The sequence below is a fragment of the Eublepharis macularius genome, chromosome 4 (genome assembly GCF_028583425.1).
Source record: "Eublepharis macularius isolate TG4126 chromosome 4, MPM_Emac_v1.0, whole genome shotgun sequence".
In the NCBI taxonomy this organism is placed as follows: Eukaryota; Metazoa; Chordata; class Lepidosauria; order Squamata; family Eublepharidae; genus Eublepharis; species Eublepharis macularius.
This window is the reverse complement of record NC_072793.1, coordinates 187,140,744-187,162,561: the sequence shown is the minus strand read 5'-3', so window position 1 is coordinate 187,162,561 and position 21,818 is coordinate 187,140,744. Positions and strand designations below refer to the sequence as shown.

Genomic DNA, 21,818 nt, shown 5'->3' with positions numbered 1-21,818 from the left:
CAGGCTCTTTCCCCCTCAGGAACAGAGTGCAGGGACAGGAAATGCAGGTCAGGGTTTAGAGGGTCTGGCCTGGGGAGCTGTGCAGAAGCTGAGAGGGGGGCGAACAGGCATGCCAGAGAGAAATGGAAAACACAGAGTGGATTTTGTGCAAGAGTCGGCCAGTGCTTCGGCAGCCGGTGGAGAGCCATGCCAGGCACCCCAGGAGGGGGAGCCCCGAGGAGGAGCAGTAGTCCAGGACGGTGGCACGGCCCCCTCGGCAAACCCAGGGCACTCTGCCTGCAAGCGACCATCCCACTACCGACAGGGCTGTTTCACAGCAGGGAACAGGACTGTGCCCTCCCGAGCTCCAGGCAAGAGCCCCAGCAGCAGCGCCCTCCTGCCCGGAATCCAGCGCCAGGGTTGACAGCTGCCCCTTGTTCTCCCCTCCCTTCCGCAACAGAGATTCCCCTCCCCTCAGGGGAGGAAAGAGCACAATGGTGGAAGCCCAGTTTCCTGCCTCCAGGAAGGGGGCTGGCCGCACTGGGGCTTCCTTTTGCACTTTAACCCTTTCGCACCCGTGGCTCTCCAGCCCTGTAACGGGGCAGCCAATGGGACCTGCCACCCTGCTCTACAGGCAGAAGTCACACTGACAGCTTCCCCAAGACTGAAAGGAGGTGCTGGAGCTTCCCCTACTGACCATCAGCCTGCCCGCCAGCCAATGAAGGTGGGAAGGACTGAGATGTCCAACGGGGGCATCCTGCACAGCCCCCCCCCTGCCAGCATGGGGGGCAACCACACGGCCAGATCACAGCCACCCTGTCTGCCCCACTCCCTCCCCCCCCGATCCAAGTATCAAAATCCTGCCCCCCCCCCCGTAAACACAGGTCAGCCACAAAATGCAGGAGTACCTTTGTATCAGCAATGCCGGGGACCACTGTCTGATAGTGTGCCAGCGTCCTGACAGCCCGTGGTGCCGAGAGGCCTGGGAGAGGCCAGCATGCGGGAGAGCCAGCCTCAAACCCTAACCCTCCCTCCCTCCCTCAGCACAGCTCCCAGCTGTGAACTCCCAAACTAGCTGGCTGTCACATCCAGTTTGGCTGCCCCACCTGCCCCCTGAACTCCTGCAATCGGGACTGGAAACAGCACAAGAACTGGGCTTGGGCTCGTCCCCAGACTCTGCACTCGTCCTCCAGAAGCAGAGCAGGGGGATGCCGGACAGAGAAGCAGGCTGGAGAAATCGGCGGGGTCACAACCCCAATGCCGCTTTTGAGACCACCACCCCCTTTCCATTGCGGCTGCTGCTCGAGGAGCGACTCTCTTGCTACAGGCCCCTCAGACTGCACCCCCCCCCACGTAGAACAGGCTGAAAGCAGCCCCCCCCCCCGCCACCAGCAAGGACGAGGCAACAGGGCTGAGAACACCACATTTTATTTGTACACAAAGAGTTTTACTTCTTCTTGGAGACCCCGACGGTTCTGCCACGGCGGCCGGTGGTTTTGGTGTGCTGACCCCGGACCCGCAGGCTGCAAGGGAAGAACGGAAGGGGGCTGGTCAGCAGGGCAGAGAGAACAGCCAGGCATGCCCTCTGCCACGCCGCCTGCCCTCCCCACACCTGCTGCAGCCCCCAAGCCCTGCCTGACCCCTCACAGCTCCACCACCACTCTCACCCCCAGAAGTGACGCAGGCCTCGATGGGCCCGGATCTTCTTCAGGCGCTCCAAGTCCTCGCGCAGTTTGTTGTCCAGCCCGTTGGCCAAGACCTGCGAGGGAAGGGTGGAGGCTTCAGCCGAGGACCAAGTGCGCAGCAGCAACAAGCCCCACCCCCCAAAGGCCACAGCCAGCCCCTTTCCAGCTGATTCCTTACCCTCAGACAAGAGACCGCTGCCCACTCTCCAGGGAAGAGTGGCGCTGCCCACCCCCTTAAGAGGCCCTCCCCACCAGGACTCAGTGTGTCCCCTCCCCCCCTCCCAGCACCTCCTCCACCACCGAACGTCCTCCGCCCTCCCTGCCTTTCCCCAGACAATCTGCGCCCATCCCTGCAACGGCTGTTCCAAGTTTGCCAACACTTCCCCATGAAGAACTGGGACCCGCCCCTCAGTGGGCCTTCGGCAACCGGGAGCAGCTGCTGCTTGGCACACTGGGGGGGGGGATGCCCGCGCCCCCCCACCTCACCTGGCTGTACTTTCCGTCCTTGACGTCCTTCTGCCTGTTGAGGAACCAGTCGGGGATCTTGTACTGCCGGGGGTTCTGCATTATGGTGATGACGCGCTCCACCTGCAGGGGGCAGCAGAGAGCCGCGTGAGCGCGCACGAATAAGCGGCAACATTCGATTTATATCCCACCACCGTTCAGGACACCTTAACACCCGCACAGAGCGGCCTGCGAAGTGTGTTGCTGTTATTATCCCCACAACAACAATCACCCTGTGAGGTGGGTGGGGCTGAGAGAGCAGTGACAGACCCAAGGTCACTCCGCTGGCTTTCCTGCCCAAGAGATAACCACCAAACCGGGTGATGCCAAGATAGGTCGCTCCCCGCAGAAGTCACGGGGAAGCGAAGAACTGGTGCAGCAACCACCAGCCCCCCTAGGGCAGCCAAGCGCAGGCTCCTGAAGGCAGCAGAGACCCTTGCCAGGACACTCTGCTGGAAGCCTAACGGAGCGGTTCACGACAGGGGAGGGCAGACTTCCAAGACACACCCTCTGACGCGTGCCCCAAACATCACCGCGAAAGGGCCACCCCATGCCCACTGCTGCCAGCTCTGACGGGCAGTGGCTCCCCAGGGTGTCGGGCAGCGACAGATCCTCATCAGAGACCCTCTCATGGAAACAGCAGGACTGGAGTCCAGCGGCACTTCAGAGACCAGTGAGAGGTCCAGGGTGCGACCTTTCCAGGGTCAAGGCCCCCTGCTTCAAATGGGAAGGCGGCAGCGCTGACTCTGGAGAGCCCCCTCCCTGGAAGCCTCGTGGGTCTCTCAGGTGCCACTGGACTCAAATCCCGCGGTTGCACTACAGACCAACGTGGCCACCTGCCTGAAGCCACCTTCCGTGGGAGAGGGCGGCAGGGACTCGAGAGGGGGCCGTCGGCATGCCAAGAAGCGCTCCCCCCCTCCCCTTCAAAGTAGGCGCTCTACCACTGAGCTTGGCTCCCAACTTCCCAATGAGCAAAAATATCCTCTGTGACACACTCCCCACCCCCACGACAAGGCAGTTCCCACCCCTGAAAGGTGCCAAGCACACAAACTCTCCTTCAGAGCCCCACTGGGAAGAATCGCTCGAAAGGAGAAGCGGTGTGTGTGTGTGTGTGTGTGGGGGGGGGCCTCTCACCTCGTCCTCAGTGAGCTCCCCAGCTCTCTTGGTCAAGTCGATGTCTGCCTTCCTCAGCACCACATGGGCGTAACGCCTGCCCACCCCCTGCAAGGACCAGAAAGAGGAAAAGGCTCAGCGGGGGGGGGGGGGGGGAGAGATGGTTCAACCTCGTGTCACCACGCCTGGAAGGCCCAGACCCCCCTGGACCCAACGGCTCTTCCACCAGCGTTACAGGCAAAAGGCACCGGCAGCCCCCCCCTTTCCTTCAGCCCTGCCTGCTTGCGCCAGGCCATGCAAGGAGGTTTGTTGCTGGGGGGGGGGGGGGTCTCCCAATCCATGCTGCTCCCGGAGCTCCACGCTGACTCCAGGCTGAGACTGGCTGGCAAGAGGGAGCTGGGCCCGCCGAGCTCCGGGATCGCAGCCGAGTGCTGCATCCAAGCCACTGCAAGAGCCCTTCAGGGCGCCATCAAGATAAAAATGGAACTTGGAAAGGGCCACCTCAGAGGCAGGTGAGCCAGACTGCAGCAAAGGCCATGGGCTGGGGCTGCTTCTCGAGATGAGCCGGGAGGGCACAAAGGGCCATTGCTCCAGCCTCCCCTCCCCTCCCACCCCTGCCCAGAGCCCCCCTGACCTTGATGGCGGTGATGGCAAAGGCGATCTTCCGCCGCCCATCGATGTTGGTGTTGAGGACTCGGAGGATGTGCTGGAACTTCTCTGGGATCACTAGAGACTGTGGGAGGAAGGCACAGGCAGGCTCAGCGGGGAGGCAGGAAGGCACCACCGTCACGACGCACGAAGACGCGGGCTGGCAGCAGGGACCGCTCAGCTGCCCTCGCCAAGCGGCGGAAGTGCTTGCAAGCCACCCCCACCCCCAGGCGCCCGTGGGCTCACTTGCTTAAGCCACCCAAATCAGACCGGCCCACGAGTGGCAGAAAGCTGGTGCTGGAGCAGCCGGGCACATTTGCTCACTGCAGCCTATCCTGGCAAGGAAAAATGGCCCCTGCGTGAGCCCCGTTTTAACCACCACTGCGGGGTGAAGGCGATGTGAAGGCAGAGGGAAACTGGGAGAAGGCTGGGAAAAACTCCTGGTTTCCTTTAGGAACGAGTGAAATAAAAGACAAGGTTTTATTCAAAACGCGCCTTATGAAAAATTGTATGTGTTAGAGAATAAGAAGCAGGGACCCACTAGAACTGGGGGGGGGGGGAGATCTCATTTTCTCTTGTCTCCCCCCCCCCACACTATTTCTTCTTTCCTTTCCTTGGCAGCCCTGTTAGCCTTTCCCCTCTCTTCTTCCCACCCACCAGACACCCCATCTGAAGGTCACATCGATCAGTCTGGAATGTGCATTGTCCCTCACAGGCACACGTGTGCATCCGTGCATTGGTAGTTTCACAACCCCTCTACGGTTCAGCTGCTGGTCAGGCAATATCCAGGACCCCCCCTCCCTCTGCCAGACCGTTCATTAACCTCACTGGAGGAGCAGCAGGTGTACTGGTCTTCAATTGCGAACAAGTGCTGTTTTTAGCCTTCCAACGCTGCTTTGATGTTATAAAGATGCACGTTGCCCAGTTCACCTGGTACGACTCGTTTGCACAATCCCTTTAGAGAACAGCTGTTTTATTTGGAGGACAATCTGAAGTTAAAGTTAGACAGGCTTCTGTTCCCAACTGCCACCTTCTCTCTAAAGAGTGTCCCGTGAGGGTCCGATCAGGAGTTCCAGACAAAGGCGGCCTTATCCTGGGTGAGCGCATCATGTGCGCTGGGCTCCCCATTTCACGTTCTTTTTGTCATCTTAAAATCTGATTTGCCTTCATCTTAGAGAACTGTAATGCTTACATGTTTTGCTAAGTTCAATAAATGTTAGGAGATCTGATTTTTACTGCATGCGTCTTTTCTAGCATAGGTAGGATTAATTTGCACCTTGTTTATATTTATCAAGTTCCCGTCTAATAAAGGGTTATGCTTAATTTAAATTAACTCAGAGGAATTCTTTGTTCTGCTGGCAAAAGATCTGATGCCGGGACCCCTCACGATGCAACGTGCTGCAAGAGGCCTGCTTTTACACTCCCTTGGGCCTTTAACTCTCCAAGAGCAGAATTCGGGGCAGATTTCTAGAGTGGCTGCAAATGAAGTAATGTGTCACATGCTGACTCAGGGCATCTGTCTTTGTGTCCTAAAACAGGAGGTCGGTCCTCCATCTATTGCTAAGATTATCCGCAGCCTCCTTCCGTACCAGGGAGCGTGCCACCTGGTTGCGATGGCTGAAGGAAGACGCAGGGATGCGCTCCGGATTGCTTCTATAGGCTTCTTTCTCCAAATCGCCTGGCAACACTGGAGTCTCCAAACCAGCGCTAAACGGCTAAAGGCAAACAAGCTGCAAATGCATCCTGACACAACAGAGTGTCGGCTGGGAAGGCCACGCCCCTGAAGGACACAATTTCCTTTGGCTTTATGAGCTTAGGAACTGCCTACGGGGTTTTATATTTTAATGACCGCACTTTCTAATTATTGCTACTGCAAAACCGAACCCTAACCCTCTGCAGTTGTTTGCCCCCTTTTTAAAAAAGCTGCTACAGAAGTGTTGCACCTTATAAATAAATATGGGGTAACCCTGGCTCTGACCGTAACAAAAAGCTGACCCCTGTCCCGCACCTAAATAAGCTTCGTACTTCTACTGAGAATCATGCAGATGCGCACATGATGAAGGTCTGATGAAAGAAACTAGGAACCACAACGGAATTTCTAGGCGCCACGGCACAGTCCCGGCACAGAGCTCCCCACTTCTGGTGGGGTTCACTTTACCCTGGCGGAGTCAGTTATGAGCTTTGGGGTGATTCTGGATCTAGCTTTATTGTCAGAGAAGGAAGCTGGCGCAGTTGGGAAAAGGCACTTCGGAAAAATGCCCCCGTTCTGCTGACGGGGCCAGGTAGCTCCACGCAATGGAGACCTCACGGCTAAGCCTGCTGTAATGCGCTCTACGTGGACCTGCCCTTAAAGCAGAAACTCAGAAACGCCAGCTGGTGCAGAATGTGGCAGCCCACCTACTGCTGGGTGCTAAATGGAGTCTATACATTATCATCTTTCTGCAGACTTTCCACTGGTTACCAATCAGTTAGCGAGTTCAAGCCAAGATGCCAGCCACTGGCCCCAAAGACCCTTCACGGCCCTGGACCCACCTAGCTGCGGGGCTGCCTGGCCGGTGAGGTTCCACCTCCGAAGACTTCTGAAGGTGCCGCCACCTTGTGCCTTTCCTGTGGCGGCTCCTACAGTGTGGTGGGGGCTGCCTGAGGCTATGAGGACGGCCCCCAGGCTTCCATCGGCTCACATCTTGTGCAAATGCAAATTAATATAACAATTATTAATATGCTAGAATTTGCTTAGTTATAATAAATGCCACCTTCTGGGCATGGAGCAGGGGTCACTGGTTGTGTGGGCTGTGTGTGTGAATTTCCTGCATTGTGCAGAGGGTTGGACTAGATGACCCTGGAGGTCCCTTCCAACCTTGGGATTCTAGGATTAAAGACTTTTGAGTGTTTTTAAAATTATGTTTATGTTCATATACAAATTGGTGGGCACTCCTACCTTTGGGGACTGCATGAGAGCATTTCTGCCCAAATAATCCACTTTTCTTTTGCCTACCCCAGAATTTCTTTTCAGCCCTTCTTTTCTGCCCCACCTCCCAGCTGGCAGAAATCAAGAGGCACCGCTGGGGGTGCAGCAGTTGGCAACTCTTTCTCGACTGGACGCACACTTACAATTTTTCTTCTAGAAAACATTTATGCTTTGAAACTCGGTAAACACCAAAAGCGCAGGTTTATATTATGCACAAACCCCAATTTTCACACACACACACACACACACTCACTCCCTCCCTTCCAGGGCTTCCGGACTTATAGGGAAGTTCCCTCTCGACCCCCTCCAGGCAAGGGAGGAATGGGCACCTGGGGAGGCGAGGCGGCTGTTCCACCCCACCCCGGGGAGAGAGCCCCGCAAGCCGCGGTCCCCTTCGCAGGCCAGAGAAGCCCCTCTATCTACCCTGGCAGAGTCGCCCGTGGGAACTCGAGGCAAAGCAGGGCACGGGGCTTGCACGCACAACAATCCCGCTGGGTAGGGCAGACTTTGCGCGGAGGGGAGAAAGCGGCTGCCCCTTTCAGAGAAGCCGAGCAGGCCGAAATCCACCAGGGCAGCAGCGGCGGATCCTCCCGGCCCCCTCGCCCGGGGAGCCCGTCGGGGGGCCGCTGCCCGGCTAAGCGCGGAGCCCCCGCGGTCCGCTCCCCGCCCCGGCGCCCGCCTGCTCGACCCGCGCCACCCCCGCGGCGGATGGAGACGGATCCCCCGAGGCCCCCCGCCGGGCCGGGGCCTACCATGGCTGCGGCTGCGCCTCCTCGCTCCTGCTGCGGCTCGCCGGAAAAGGAAGTCGCCCGGCGCCGGATTCCCGTTATACGTCCCTCCCCCTCCGTAAAGTCAACTTCCGGCGAAAGAGCGTCTCTATGGAAGAACTTGCACCCTCCCAGGCACGCCTTTTCCGGTTGGAGGACTACTTCCGGTATACGTATTGCCGTTATGTTCTCTGCCCTGTCCTAGAGCGACCCTACAGAAAAAAAGGCAAACGTCGCTCTAGGGTTCCGGAGAGATCGTCACCCGGTGGCCTCGCGAAGGGACATCCAGTCTTTCCCTTTCCTTTAGACCTCTGACCGCTCAGAAAGTTCGATTTCAACGGTCCACTTCCGCCCCAGCCTGACTTCCGTCGTGAGGCATTCTGGGACATGTAGTTTCAACCTGGTTTTCGGCCTTAAGATCGGAAGTTCCTTTTGGGGACTCCCCGGATGTCCTCGAAGAGACGGAAATACCCGGCGACCGAGCCGTCATGGCCACCGTCGTGGGCCGCGAGCAGGAACGGCGGCGGCAGCAGCAGCAGCTCGACATGGAGGAAGAAGAGGTAGCGGCAGGAGGAGCGGTGAGGGCCAAGGACCTCCCCTATTTCCGGTCTCTGGGACCCCACTTCCGGTCTCTCCAGACTGGTAGGAGGGGGCAATTATGAACCACGACGCCTGTTGCCATCCTCCAGGTGGAGCCTGGAGATCTCCCGGAACCCCCAGGCCACATGGGTCGGTTCCCTGGAGCAAAGGGCTGGTTTGGAGGGGGAGACCCCATAGCACCATGCCCTTCTGAGGTCCCCTCCCAGGCTCTACTCCCAAATCTCCATGAACTTCCCAGCCTGGAGTTGGCATCCCTGGCCACTGCAAAGGGGGAGCCTCGTCCTCAGCCTGCTGTTATAGCCAAATGCAGCAAGAGTCCAGGGAGGGGCTCCTTAGAGACGAGCCGCAGTTATTCCACCCCCCCACCCCTCTCCCTCCCTCAAGTGCAAGTTGCAAAGGGAAGGGAAGCCTGGCTGGGGATTCCTGGTTCAGTCGGGCCTGAAGAAGGGAGCCTTGATGGTTCGCAAAAGCTGGCGCACTGAATATCTCGCTGGTCTCTCGGTGCCACGGGGCTCAGATCCGGCCGTTTCTCCTGCAGACCCCACACGGCTACCCACCTAGAGCGGATAAGCAGGATAATGACGACGGTGTGGGAGGGACTGGCCCGAAACTTTGGCGCCCCTCTGTTAGCATGGCTCGCGCACCCTCTCCTCCATGCGTGTACTAGGTGATATACATGGGTGTAGAGCGGTTGACTCCTTTAGCCCCACTTCTGGAACATTGTCCCGTGAAGGGGGAGAGGTTGGGGGTTGCCAACGGGCCAGTCTCGTCCCCATAACCACAGGATTGGTAGACAATATGGACTAGAAATTTCTAACTTGTGGAAATGGGCAGGAGAAGGTTTTCAGGACCTGGAATAAACCTGTAGTAAAGGGCTTAGTTATTGTTGGTAGTCCACCTTTCTCACTGAGACTCAAGGCAGATTACAGAGTGTAATTCAATACAATCAACACCTGGGGCATTCAATAAGGAATGCACCTAGGAAAGGTGCACCTGTTGAACTTCTGTCAGTCCACAGTTCTCTGGGAACCTCCTTGTGCGGGGGTGCCGCTGCCAGGCATCAGGCAGGCAGCTAGGATGCTGATCCAATCTAGCACAGCAGTCTGGATCCGGGGTTAGCTTAGCTCCTGGCACCCGTGTCTATCAAGAGCTCTGAATCATGCAAAGGAGGAGTGGAGCCTCCATGGTCTGTGACAGCATACCTGTTAATACCAGACCATGGGATAAACAGTGTGGGGACAGTTGTTGCCTTCCTCCATTGGGTGCCAGGTGCTCTGCGAGAGGGAACTCTCTCTGGCCTGATGTGGCAGGGTTGCTGTGCAGTTCCTGCAAGGTAGTGGGGAAAATGAGTTGTGGCTGAAGTGGTTGCCGTGGGGGGGGGGGACCCATTTTTAAAAAAAAAAAACTGCAGGGGAAGCTTATGAGATTGGGCTGTATGAGGAGAAAACGGGGCAAGCCCTGTTTCTGTGGTAAGGGGTGCCAAGAGAGGCAACATTTAGGAATGTCCGTATTGTCCAGCCATGTCCAGCCAGGAGCCCTGCTGCGGTGGGGTAGCCCCTGCTGTGAGCATGCCAAATTGACATGTTGTCCCGGGCTTCATCTTGCAGAGGTGCCCCTGTGGTACCACAATGTGTAAATGTGGGGGGGACAGAGCGCAGCTTGACTGAAAAGCACGCAGTGGTCAGTCGGAGGCCTCCCAAGAGCTTGGCGGCCATGCCCCCTTCACGGCCTGCATCCCTTCCTTGTTTTCTTGGTGGGAGGGGGTCCCCCACACCCCCTTCCACCCCTCGGGCCTTATGTCATGTTGGAGTTCGACCTCAGCCGGACTTGCCTGACCTCAGCTGGACTTGCCTCAGCCGGACTTGCCTCCAAGGAAGGAGATTGGCCCTCGTTCTCAGCAGCTCCCCCTAGGGTGGACTGGCCTTAGGCAGGCCTCTCTCTTAGCCCACCCTCAACCCCCTTTCCTGTCTTTGGGACTCTTCTCTGAATGCTGTGCAGCTCCCCTCTTTGTATGCCTCCTCCCTATGCGCAAAGTGGGGCGTAATATTGACTCATCTCTCCACTCCCCCGACTGTCCTGTAGGGCCACGGTGAGGAGACGCTGCAGTTGAACTTGGGGGATCTGGACTTGACCTCCGAGGAGTTCATCTTGGATGAAGTGGACAGTAAGTCCTCCGGTCCCCCTTCCGTGTGTTGCATCTGTCCGACCGTGAGGTGCTTTCCGGTTGGCTTAAGAGACTGCAAGGGGTCTCTTCCTGCCCCGTCATTCCCCGGGCAGGAAGAGCTGATCCCCAGCAGCCCCTTTCTTTGCCTGCACACTCATCTGCACACCCTTCACCTGGAACCTGCTTTAGGCCCAGCAGGCTCTGCTCGGGGCAGGTTCTGAGCGGGCTCCCACTGTCATGCCCAGAAGGGACGCTCCCCAGTGGGCCCGTTAGTGCAGTTGCTGGGCTGCTTGAGGCAGGAGCTGCCTGCTGGGAATCCGGGGGGGGGGGAGATTTGGGGTCAGACCTGTGAGGTTTGGGGTGGGTGGGGCTGGTCTCCCTGAGCCTCCCTCTGTGCCGTTGTCTTTCAGTTCACATCCAGGCCAACCTGGAGGATGCCCTGGTGCAGGAGGCCTTGAAGACGGTGCGTCCCGAGAGGAGCTGCGTCGGAGGGGGGCACGGCAGAGCTGGGAGGGGCTGTGGGTCCAGGTGCTGGCGGGGCCTTGCTAACCCCCCCGCCCGCCCCTGCCCTTCTTGTGTCCTTGCAGGGCGTAGATCTGAGGCACTATTCCAAGCAGGTGGAGCTGGAGCTGCAGCAGATTGAGAATGCCTCGATCAAGGACTGTATCCGCAGCCAAGGAGGTGGCAGTGGGCGGGGGCCCCTGCTTTGGGCCCGGAGACCCTCCCCCCAGAAAGGATGCTGCAAGAGTTGCCTGCTAAGAAGAACCCCCCTCCTCTCTTCTGGCCAGTCCCTCTGAGTTCCCTCTGAGTGATGGCAGCTCCCTAAGGTCTTTCCCATCGCCTCCAACCTGACAATTTTACAGGGAGACTGAATTTCAGACCTTTGTGTGCAAAGCCAGGAGCTCCATCAATAACCCACCCCCGGCCCCCGGCCCATTGCTTTGCCCACAGAAGCAGCCCTGGCTTTGATTTTCTGGAGTGGGGGGTGGGGCCATTGTGTGCATGGGGGCGGGGGCGTGGGGGCGTGTCCCACTGCCCTCCTGCCAAGTAGCCGTTCTCCTTAGCGGCCTCATCCAGACATCAAGGAGAGTAAGAATATTGCATCTCTGCACACCCAGATCACGGCCTGCGACGCGGTCCTGGAGGTGAGTCGCTGCGCGCTCTTTTGCTGAACGGCCCTGGGTCTTAGCCGTGGGGGGGGGGCTGCTGAACCTCCTGGGCCGGTTCTTCAGGGCAGGTAGCCGGGCTGGTCCTCGGCCGCACTTCTTCTCGCCCTCCGCTTTCTGACAGACCCCCCCCCCGCTCCCCCCTTCCCCTTCCCTGCCGGCAGCGCATGGAGGCCATGCTGAGCTCCTTCCAGTCAGACCTGAGCAGCATCAGCTGCGAGATCCAGACGCTGCAGGAGCAGTCGGTGGCCATGAACATCCGGCTGCGCAACCGCCAGGCCGTCCGCGGGCGCCTCTCCCAGCTGGTGGATGAGCTGGTGGTGCCCAACGTCATGATCAGGTGGGTGTTTCCCCGAGGCAGGGAAGGGACTCTGGCCCAAGGGATGGGGGTTGAGGGTGTCACCAAGGAGGGAGTTGATGGTGTCACGCGGCCAAGGCCATCCTAAGCGGGCAGCATTCGGAGCTGCTTGCAAAGAAGGATCCCCTGCTCTGCCCCAGAGATCCCACGCTCCCCAAGCCCACCCTCCCCGAGACGCCCTCTTTCTCTTGGAGATGCTGCTGGGAGTTAAAAATCCTTCCCTGAGGCGCTTTGAGCACATCAAAGCTGGGCCGGAAGCCTTCATGTTGAGGGGAGAAAGACACCCGCCCTGTTAGGCCTGGCCTTTGGCAAACAAATGGGACGGAGCTGGCCGGGGAGCCGGGACTGGCCAGTTCCCCCCATGTGGCAGGGCGCTGGGCCAGGGGCAGTGGCTGCTGCCCCCCCTTGCCTTCTGATGCCCGGCCCCTCTCCCCCCAGCACCATCCTGGAGACCCCCGTGACGGAGCAGGGCTTCCTGGAGCAGCTGCACGAGCTGAACAACAAGATCAACGCGGTGAAGGAGCAGGCCTTCCGCGAGACCATGGCGTGCGCCGACGTGGCCGACATCCTGGAGAAGCTCAAGGCCAAGGTGAGGGGCCGCCCCAGTGGGACCCTCCCCCTTGGACTATCAGCTTTTCTCCTGCCAGGTGACGCCCCAGTTTTGGCCCGTGAGGGCAGGCAGCACCATCAGGTTGGCTCTGGAGCCCTCTGGCTTTCTCAGTTGCACAAGGAGATGTGTGCAGAGCGCAGGGGCGCCCTCTAGCAGCCCAGGGGCTCCTCCCGTTCCCTAGCACGAGGCTCTCTCCAGCCATCTGGAGGTTGGGGCAGGTGCCCTTGGGCACCTCCAGGAGTGGAAACAGCCTGGCACGCCATGCAGTTTCTTCTGTACACGTAGAATGTAGGACTGGGCCCAGTTGCCTTGAAGCCCCTTTTATGCCCTTTTGAGCCGGTGCGGCAGGCAAAGGTGCGCAAACCCGTTCCTTCTGAGCAAGAGGGGAAGGGTCACACCAAGGTGCTGAAATATGTTGCAGTTGTCTTTTTTTTAAAAATTTTTTTTTTATTTTTAAATTTCTAACATAAAAACTACAAAAAACTACAGAAATATAAAGGGAAAAAAGGGGACTGGGGAAAAGGGAAGAGCAACATATAAACAGAAAACACACACTACGTCTACATGTCTTGTATTCCCTTCATGCTGCAATTTTTCTTTAAAGTTAACTTTCTAACATGCTATCAGATTGGTAGATCTTATAAAATACAGACTACATTCAGGATCAGGTCTTCTTCCCCCCCCCCCCCCCCCCGCGCGTCTCAGTTCTCTCTGCTCAGCTACAATAGCTGCGCTCGTTCCCTCCTCCCCCCCACTCTCCCCTTCAGACTTTGGACTTTCTTCTTGCTGAAACTCCTGATGGTTAAACAAAAAGACCCTCAGCTGTACTTCCGATGTTAACTTGTAGGTTTGATCCTTGTATCTGAACCAGATGCCTTCCGGAAACAACCATTTGTATTTTACTTCACATTTCCTCAGAAAAGCCGCAAGTCTTTTATACTTAAATCTTCTTTTACGAGCCAAAAATGGAACATCCTCCAGTATCTTAACCTTATTGCCCAGATAGTCCAAGTCCACATTACACGAATTATATAAGATGGTGTCCCGAGTCTTCTTAGATGAAAAGTCAATAATAATCTCGTGAGGCAGCTGATGCTTCATTGCATATTTTGAAGATGTCCGACGGACTTCCAGAATATCGCTTTTTAACTCTTCTTTAGTTGCCTTAGCAAATGACGCCAGAAGTTCCAACACCAAATCTTTTAAATTTTCACTTTGCTCCTCTTTTACGTTCTGAAGACGCAGTACCGTTTGGGCACGGCCCACGTGCAATCCTATTATTTGATTCTCCAAGAGCTTCACTTCTTTTCTTGTTGCTTTCATGAGTACTGCGTTTTCGCGTGCAGACTGCTCTGCTCCAGACGCTGTTTCTTTAATGGTTTTCACTTCGCTTTCCACTGAATCAACCTTTTGCCCCATTTCATTTAACTTCGCTACAAAGGGCTGCACAGCATCAAAGACTGCTCGTCTCACCATCTCTTCCAAAGATTCCCCCTTTCCCTGTAACGATTTACACCGATTTACTCATCGCAGGGCTCTGCTTTTTCGTCACCATCTTAGGTGGGTGGGGGGGCGCTAGCTAAGTTCCGAAACTCCGTGAAGGGGAAGAAATCTGAGCCTTCTTAGCTTCAACTCCCACCAATACTTCGCATACGCTTAGAAATCAGAAGGGATTCGCTTACTTACAGGTTTTCACCTTAAATCTGCTTATTGCCGTTCTCCATGGCCCGGCTGCACGCGAAGTGCAGCGCAAGTCTGCCGGCCTCCGTTGGAGCAAACGGGCAATTTACCCCCTGCATTGCTTTCAGGGGGTTCTTCCCGCCGCGCTCCGGACCCCATCTCCCTCACTGGGAGTCCTGGGGGTTAACCCCCGTGGGTCAACCGCCCGGTCAGGCTACTCAGACGTTTCCTCCCAGACCTGTGGAGAGGAGCGTCCGACATGGCCGGGAAAACGAAACCGAATCCATATGTTGCATTTGTCAAAAGGGGTTCCTAGCCGAGACTGCTTCAACGGTCTTTGGAGGGCCCTTTTTTGCATGCGTGTCCTTGTGAATTCAGATCTGAAAATGTTGCAAGTGGAGCTCTGAGCCGGCACCGGCTTTGCTCACCCGTGCCAGGGGGTCCTTTTCCGAGCTTCGTGAGAGCCTGTGTGTTGCAGCGCTACAAGGCGCTCCTGCCTCCTCCTCCTGCGATCCTCATTTGCGGGATTTGTTTCTTTGGTGTTCTTCTGGCTCAAAGCATGGTGGGGCTTGAGCCACGCATCGTGCAAGAGAGCCGGAGTGTCATCCTAAGTAAAAAGCACGGTTGGGTCTGGGAAGAGGAACAAAAAGGGGGAGGCCGAACCATTCCTCCTTCTCTTCTCCGGATGCTGAAGGAAGGTGGGACGGTCTCTGGGCTGAGAGCCGTTTCTTTCCCCTTGACTCGGAACCTCTCACTGGGGTGCAGGAAGAGAACAGTGGTGGAGCGGAGGCGGGTGCGAGTCCCCTCTGCCTAACACCCCCCCCATCTCTCTTCCAGGCGGTGGCCAAGATCCGGGAATTCATCCTGCAAAAAATCTACTCATTCCGCAAGCCGATGACCAACTACCAGATCCCCCAGAATGCCCTGCTCAAGTACAGGTGGGAGGCTGGCCCTCGTGATGGCATGGGGGGGGCCCTTCCCCGGATGTGTGCCAGTCCCTGTGGGGATTCCAACCTGCGCCCGTTCCCTTGGCTTCTGGGCCTCCTCGTGTGCCTGGCTCAGCACTGGGCGGGGTCCTGGGGCCCAGATCTTTGGGGTGGGGGCAAGGAAGGGGTGTCCTCCTGAGGCCTGTCGCCCTTCTCTCCCGTGGCAGGTTTTTCTACCAGTTTCTGCTGGGACACGAACGGTCGGTGGCCAAGGAGGTGCGGGACGAGTACCTGGAGACCATGAGCAAGATCTACCTCAGCTACTTCAAGTCCTACACCACCCGCCTGATGAAGGTGCAGGTGAGAATGGAGGGAAGCAGGGATGCTTGCTGTGGTCCCTGGGGGTCTTGCTTCCTTAGGGGAGACTTTGGACCTCCCTTTCCCCTTCACACCCTCGGCTTTGGGAGTTTCTGCCTCCAGTTTCTCATTTTTTCCCTCCTCTCTCCCCAACCTGCAGTACGAGGAAGTGGCTGAGAAGGACGATCTCATGGGGGTGGAAGACACAGCCAAGAAAGATATCCTATCCTGTATCGTGGGGCACAGGGAGGGATGGGTCAGTCTGGTCCATTTCTTTGACACCAGAAATCTGCTTGAGAGAGAATTCCTTGGCTGAGAGAGGATTCGAACCCAAAGCCAAGCCCCCTTTCTGCCCACGGAGTCGCGCTGTTTCCCCAGGGCAAGGGAGTGACGCTGTGCCCCACCCACCCCCCTCCCAAGCAGGGCCCTGTTCCTTTGTGGCCCTTGACTCGCCCGACACGCTTCTTCTCGAAGCCGTCGCTCCGGAACCGCAACACCATCTTCACCCTGGGGAACCGCGGGAGTGTCATCGGGGGAGCCGAGTTGGAGGGGCCCATTCTCGTCCCCCACACTGCCCAGAAGAGCGACGTCCGAGTAAGCGACGGGGGTCCTGGCAGGGGAAGAGCTGGCTGGGGGCCTGGGCTCCCGGCTCCTGGGGGGGAGGCAGTGCTCCGCCCCCTCTGACCGCCCGCCTTCTGCTTCCAGTACCCCTTCGAGTCGCTGTTCCGGAGCCAGCATTACGCCCTGCTGGACAACAGCTGCCGGGAGTACCTCTTCCTCTGCGACTTCTTCCTGGTGACGGGCGGCCCCGCCTTGGACCTCTTCAACGCTGTCATGGGCAGGACCCTGGCCATGTTCCTCGTGAGTAGGGGGCAGGGGAGCTGTGAGCCCCTCGTCCGTGGGGTGGGACAGGCTGCTCTTTCCCTGCCTCCCCCTTGGGTGGTCTGAGGGGAAATCAGAATGTTTCGCTCGAGGGTCAGAATCGGCCCGATCATCTCCTCTGGGGCTGGAAACAGCCGTTCTGCGCTCTGACCCAGGTTCTTTTGACCCGTCGGAGCTACTTGGGCCTGGAGAGCAGCAGCCAGCTGGGGGCTGTGGGGAAAAGGCCCTGCGAACTCGAGCCAAGGGGCTTGCTTGCCTCTTAGTTGGCAGATCGGATCTAAGCCGAGGGGAATCGGGGTTGAAGGGAGCCCTGGAGGTTGTTCCCTCCCCCTTCCGCTTGATTCCCTGGACCTTAGTTCATTAGATCTTGAATCTAGTGGGAGCCGCTGTGCTGTGGTGGTGAAGACTGTCAGACGAGGGTCTTGGAGGCCCAGGTTCAAATTCAGTGGAAGCTCACCGGGTGACTTGAGCCAGCCACACATTCTCAGCCTGTCCTGCCTCACAGGGTTGTTGCGAGAATAAAATGGCGAGAAGGAGAATGATGTAAACTGGTTTGAGTCCCCACTGGGGATAAAAGTATGGGATAAATGAAGGAAATTTTTTAAAAAAATCTTTTCAGACCTTTAACCTTCCCACCCCCCAAAATAGGGGGCTCACTTCTACCTTTTTTTAGTGCAGATGACGTCCTTCTTCTCCTTTCTCCCTTGGTTTATTTCAAACGTCCCTTATCCGGTTCTTCCCCAAGCTCCAACCTGTATCAGTTCCAGCCCTGTTCATTTTTATAGCCCAGCCCCCCCCCCCCCGCCACGTGAGACCTGCCCCCCAGAAGGAGGGCGAGCATCTCAGCCAGAGGCCCTGCGCCCTGGCTTGGCTTGGGGGCTTCTTGGGGAGGGGGGCTCTTAAGCCAGCTCTCCCCGGTGCCCCTGCCTGACCCTTCCCGTGCCTCCCGCTCGGGCCGCCCACAGAAGCACATGGACGCCTACGTGAGCGACTGCTACGACAGCATCGCCGTCTTCCTCTGCATCCACATCGTCCTGCGCTTCAAGGCCATCATGGCCAAGCGCAACGTCCCGGCCATCGACAAGTGAGTGGGCTCTCCCTTCCTCTCCCCTGGCGGGGCACAGCAAGGCCTGGTGAGGGGCGGGAGGGGAAGCCCAAAGCTCCTGGCGTGGTGCTGCCACCCCCCCAAGCCGAGCCTGCCTCCCTCCTCCCTGCAGCGGCCCTTCCCAGCTGTGCCCCTGCGTGCAAAGCGGCCAGCCCAGGAGAGGGGAGGCGCCTGGGAAGCCCTGCTGCTGAGCCCCCCCCTCCCCCCGGGGTTGGGGGTCTGGTCCTTCTCCTGCCCACGCTGCCCACCCTCCGGATGAGTGGCGGGGGCGACGGGCGTCACTGTTTGGCTCCGCCTCCCGCAGGTATTGGGACTCCCTGCTGGAAATGCTGTGGCCGCGTTTCGAGCACGTCCTGGAGCTGAATATCCAGAGCATCCAGAACACGGACCCCCAGAAGCTGGGCTTCCTGGACACGCGGCCTCACTATGTAAGCGGGGCGGGGGGGCGGGGGGGGGAGAGCGGCAGCCCCTTGCCTCTCCCAGTGCCGTCTGGGGCTGGGGGGGGGCTGGGGGCGGGCCAGAGACATCCTTTCCCAGGCCTTTGCCCAGGCAGTGTGCCTTTAAGCACCTGACCTCTGGAACTCCTTGACCTCTATTTTATGTATTTTTTAAAAAAAACATGTATTAGCCACCTTTCTGCCTTTCAGGCACTCGAGGCAGCTCTCGGTACAAACAGGAGGCTTGGGGTGGGGGTGGGGGGGCGGGGGGGGCTGCTCACCCCCCTGGGCTTTGGAAGGAAGAGTTGGGCGGGTGCTGGAGGGTGCTCAGCGTCTGTGCTGGGAGAAACGTCCTGTCTGGGCGTAGGAAGAGGAAGCCCAGAGGAGCCCCCCAGGCCTCGGGCTTCCCTCGGGGGGGGGGTGTCTCCTCTGGCTCTGGCTGTCCGGGGGGGGGGCGGCCCTCACGCGCCTCTCCCCTCCCCAGATCACCCGCCGGTACGCAGAGTTCTCCTCCGCCATTGTCAGCATCAACCAGACTTTCCCCCACGGCCGGACTTTGACGCTGCTGGGGCAGCTCCAGGTACGGAGGCTGGGAGCCCCCGGGGAGAGGGAGGAGCAAGCCCACCTGGGAAGAGTGTGGACGGGGTGGGGGCACGTATCTGCTGAGCTTGAGCGGGGGGGGGGCAGAAATGGAACGGAGAGCTTCGGCAAGGCTCGGGGCAGCGTGGCTGGTTTGCCTGCCCAAGGCTGCTGTCTCCAAGAGCCTGTAGAGCTGCTGTGGGTCAGAAGAGGTAGATAGACCAAGACTCTGACCCATGGCTGGCTTTGCCCGAACCTATGGAAAGAGACAGGGGGGGGGCATACCGCAGTGGCAGGGCGGAGGCGTTAGCATGAGGAACCCAGAGCCCTTCTGGCTTGAGCCAAAGGCCAGGCCAGCCTGCCTTCCATTGCCCTCACTGCCCCCCCCCCCGCAGATGCCCCCAGACCGACGGCTGCTGAGCTTCATGCCTGGTGGGGGGCGGGGGGGGGGGAGGGTGCTGTGGGTTGCTGCTTTCTCACCGGGGCAGCCGATCTCTGCCTCCCCCCACAGGCCGAGGTGGAGAACTTCGTCCTGCGGGTGGCAGCCGAGTTCTCCTCCCGCAAAGAGCAGCTCGTCTTCCTGATCAACAACTACGACATGATGCTGGGGGTCCTCATGGTGAGCGCGGCAGAGCGGGGCTGGCACTCGCTCCCGGGGAAGGGGACTGGGCGCGGCCCCTCCCCCCACGGCTGCCTGCAGGTGGGGGGCGGGGGCAGGTGTGCCTTTGACCCTGCTGTGGTCCCTCCCCAGGAGCGAGCGGTGGAGGAGAGCAAAGAGGTGGAGGGCTTCCAGCAGCTGCTCAACGCCCGGACCCAGGTGAGCCCGTGGGGGAGTGCCCCCCCACCCCAATTTAGGGCCGGGCTCTGTGCCCCCTGGGACCTTGGGGCTGCAGGGAGCGAGAGAGGGCTGGTTCAGGGCGGACCGTGTGGAGGCAGCAGCCCGGCTGGCTTGGGTCCCTGGTCAGAGGCCCATGAGAACAGGAGGCTGGAAAGAGGAGGGGGGGCAGAACGGGGGCAGGAAAAGGAGCAGCTGGGGGGGGCTGCAGATTCCCTGTCCTCAGTTCTTTTTCCCTCCCTCCAGGAATTCATCGAGGAGCTCTTGGCCCCCGGCTTTGGGGGGATGATTGCCTTTGTGAAGGAGGCCGAAGCGCTGGCGGAGCGGGGCCAGCTGGAGCGGCTGCGGGGGGAGGAAGGTGAGTCACCTGCTGGACTGGCAGCTGCGGGGGGGGGGGGCTGCAGGAGGGGGGCTTTCCAGGCACCAGACCCCAGAGACCCACCCTTTGCTCTGGCCCTGCTTCCACAGCGCGGGTGACACAGCTGGTGCGAGGCTTCGCCGGGACGTGGAAGGCGGCCGTGGAGGCCCTCAGCCAGGACGTGATGCGCTCCTTCACCAACTTCAAGAACGGCACCACCATCATCCAGGTGGGGCAGGCAGGAGGCGGCCGGTGGCCTCCGGGCCCTGGCAAGAGGGGAGCAGGCTTGGGGTCCAGAGCAAGCGCCGCTCAGTGGACGTTTCCACGCACCCCCTTGCCTTAGCTAGACCCCGCTGCTTTTCAGAGGAAGTGGAGCCGCGACAAACTAGGAGCAGCCCCCCCCCAAGGGAACAGCCGCCAGGCAGCTCTGCTCCCCTCTTTTGCGGTATCTTCCTTGCCCCCACTGTGGCACTCCTGGCTGGGGACTCGGCCAGACTGGGAGCTGGAAGGTCCGGCCCCCCAAGAGAGTGGGGGGACGGACAGTTCAGCCCCTTCTTCAACTCTTTGCTTTGTAATTCCGCCTGATTCGGGATGCTGAGGCCTCCTTTTTTAGCCCCTGCATCTGAGTCAGGGGTTGTTCCCACGTCTTGCCCTGGGCTGTCCAGGGGGGCCTTTCAACCTCCCCCCCCACCATCGTGTATCAGGGTGGGGGGGCACCCTGGCTCGGCCCAGTCTGGGAGGGGTCAGAAGTGGGGGTGAACTGGGCTTAGGCTGCAGCCCTGTTGGAAATGCTGCCACCCCCACCCCACCCCCTAGGGCCACAGTCATTTCCAGCACAAAATACCCAGTCGGACTGGAGGGGTGGGCTCAGCAGAAGGTCCCAGGTGTGAAGTCTGACATCCCCGTCCCAAGGACCTCTTCTGCTCTCCTGCCTGCTGTGCGAGTTCCCGTCCACACACACGCCCCCCACTTGGGCTCTCTGCCCCCCCCAGCCTCCCTGCCCAGATTTTAACAAGCGGTGGGATCATACACCCCCCCCCCCACAATCCCTGAAGTGTCCCCAGCAGACCCCGCCTGCTCCGGTGGAGGCTTCGCTCTGCAGTGGGCCCAGTGCAGCCCTTCTGCTGCCCAAGTGCTCTTTGGCTGAGCGAGCGCTCCCCTCCCCTCCCCCTTGCAGCCACCGCTGACCGGGGGAGGGGTGGTGGCTGGCGTGGCATCCTGGCTGGAGGGGGATCTGGGAGGGCAGCGGACCAGGCCGCCTCTGGCCTGCAAACTCCCCAGGGGGCTCATATTGGCACGCCCTATGGGGCACCCCCCCCGATGAGCCTTTTCTTCCGTACCAAGCAGGGCTTTTCCAGCCCCCCTGCAGCCCAGCCCAGCCCAAGGTGCCCCCGCTTGGGGGTTCTCTTTTCGGACTCCGTTGTGCCGTTAGGTGAGAACCTGAGAGGGCCAGAACTTCCCTGGAGAAGTGCTGGATTTGGCCCGGTGGCCTGTGGCCCTTCCTTCTGTTCTGGTTCCCCCCACCCAGGTTGAAAGGAGGATTCTCAGCTGCCACCCCCCCCTGCTGCTCCTCCCCTGGCTGTTGGGAGCCACAGAGTGCTGAAAGGGGGGGTGTCTGAGGGCCTGAGTATATGGTTGGAATCTTTCCCCCCTTTCTTACCCCCTCCCCATGTCTCCCCGCAGGGGGCGCTGACGCAGCTGATCCAGTACTACCACCGTTTCCACAAGGTCATGGCGTTGGCCCCGCTCAAGGCCCTGCCCGTCCGCTCCGAGCTCATCAACATCCACCATCTCATGGTCGAGGTGAAGAAGCACAAGCCCAATTTCTGAAGCGGGGGGAGGGGGTGGCTGGGCTAGTGCTGCTCCCCCCCCTGCATCCATCGGTCAGTGGGCCTCCTTTCATCTGCACGGTTGGCCTCCTTTTGTCTGTCTGTCTGTCTCTGTGTCTGCTTTGTACAGTTGCAATAAACTCGGTTGTGGTTCAGCTTAGAACTCCTGCTCTTTGTGTGTGTGTGTGTGGGGGGGGGTGATTCTTTTGTTGGCCTTGTGGAGGTGGGGGGGGCCTGATTCTTCCAAATCCTCCCCTGCTGGTGCCTT

At 59.2% G+C, this 21,818-nt stretch overlaps 2 protein-coding genes across 4 annotated transcripts; one reads left to right on the top strand and one right to left on the bottom strand.

The window, feature by feature from the left end:
• Nucleotides 1–1,391: 1,391 nt before the first annotated feature.
• RPS18 (ribosomal protein S18) lies at nt 1,392–8,154 on the bottom strand. The gene is made up of 7 exons (XM_054976786.1): nt 8,065–8,154; nt 7,650–7,865; nt 3,916–4,014; nt 3,303–3,389; nt 2,151–2,252; nt 1,647–1,738; nt 1,392–1,502 (listed from the first exon to the last, which is right to left on the bottom strand). The coding sequence occupies exons 1-7, from the start codon at nt 8,152–8,154 to the stop codon at nt 1,427–1,429; spliced, it is 762 nt and encodes a 253-aa protein (XP_054832761.1). The 3' UTR covers nt 1,392–1,426.
• VPS52 (VPS52 subunit of GARP complex) lies at nt 8,124–21,630 on the top strand. Of its 3 annotated transcripts, none has more exons than XM_054977540.1 (20): nt 8,124–8,224; nt 10,347–10,428; nt 10,839–10,891; nt 11,016–11,091; nt 11,506–11,573; nt 11,759–11,934; nt 12,391–12,541; nt 15,080–15,180; nt 15,396–15,528; nt 15,686–15,743; nt 15,986–16,119; nt 16,231–16,386; nt 17,373–17,491; nt 17,817–17,940; nt 18,434–18,529; nt 19,040–19,147; nt 19,280–19,345; nt 19,610–19,721; nt 19,832–19,950; nt 21,405–21,630. In XM_054977540.1, the coding sequence occupies exons 1-20, from the start codon at nt 8,153–8,155 to the stop codon at nt 21,549–21,551; spliced, it is 2,151 nt and encodes a 716-aa protein (XP_054833515.1). In that variant the 5' UTR covers nt 8,124–8,152; the 3' UTR covers nt 21,552–21,630. The 3 variants fall into 3 exon arrangements, with proteins under 3 accessions (XP_054833515.1, XP_054833513.1, XP_054833516.1); XM_054977538.1 differs by having other exon boundaries at nt 8,124–8,242; XM_054977541.1 differs by lacking the exon at nt 8,124–8,224 and adding an exon at nt 8,375–8,393.
• The last annotated feature ends 188 nt before the right edge of the window (nt 21,631–21,818 follow it).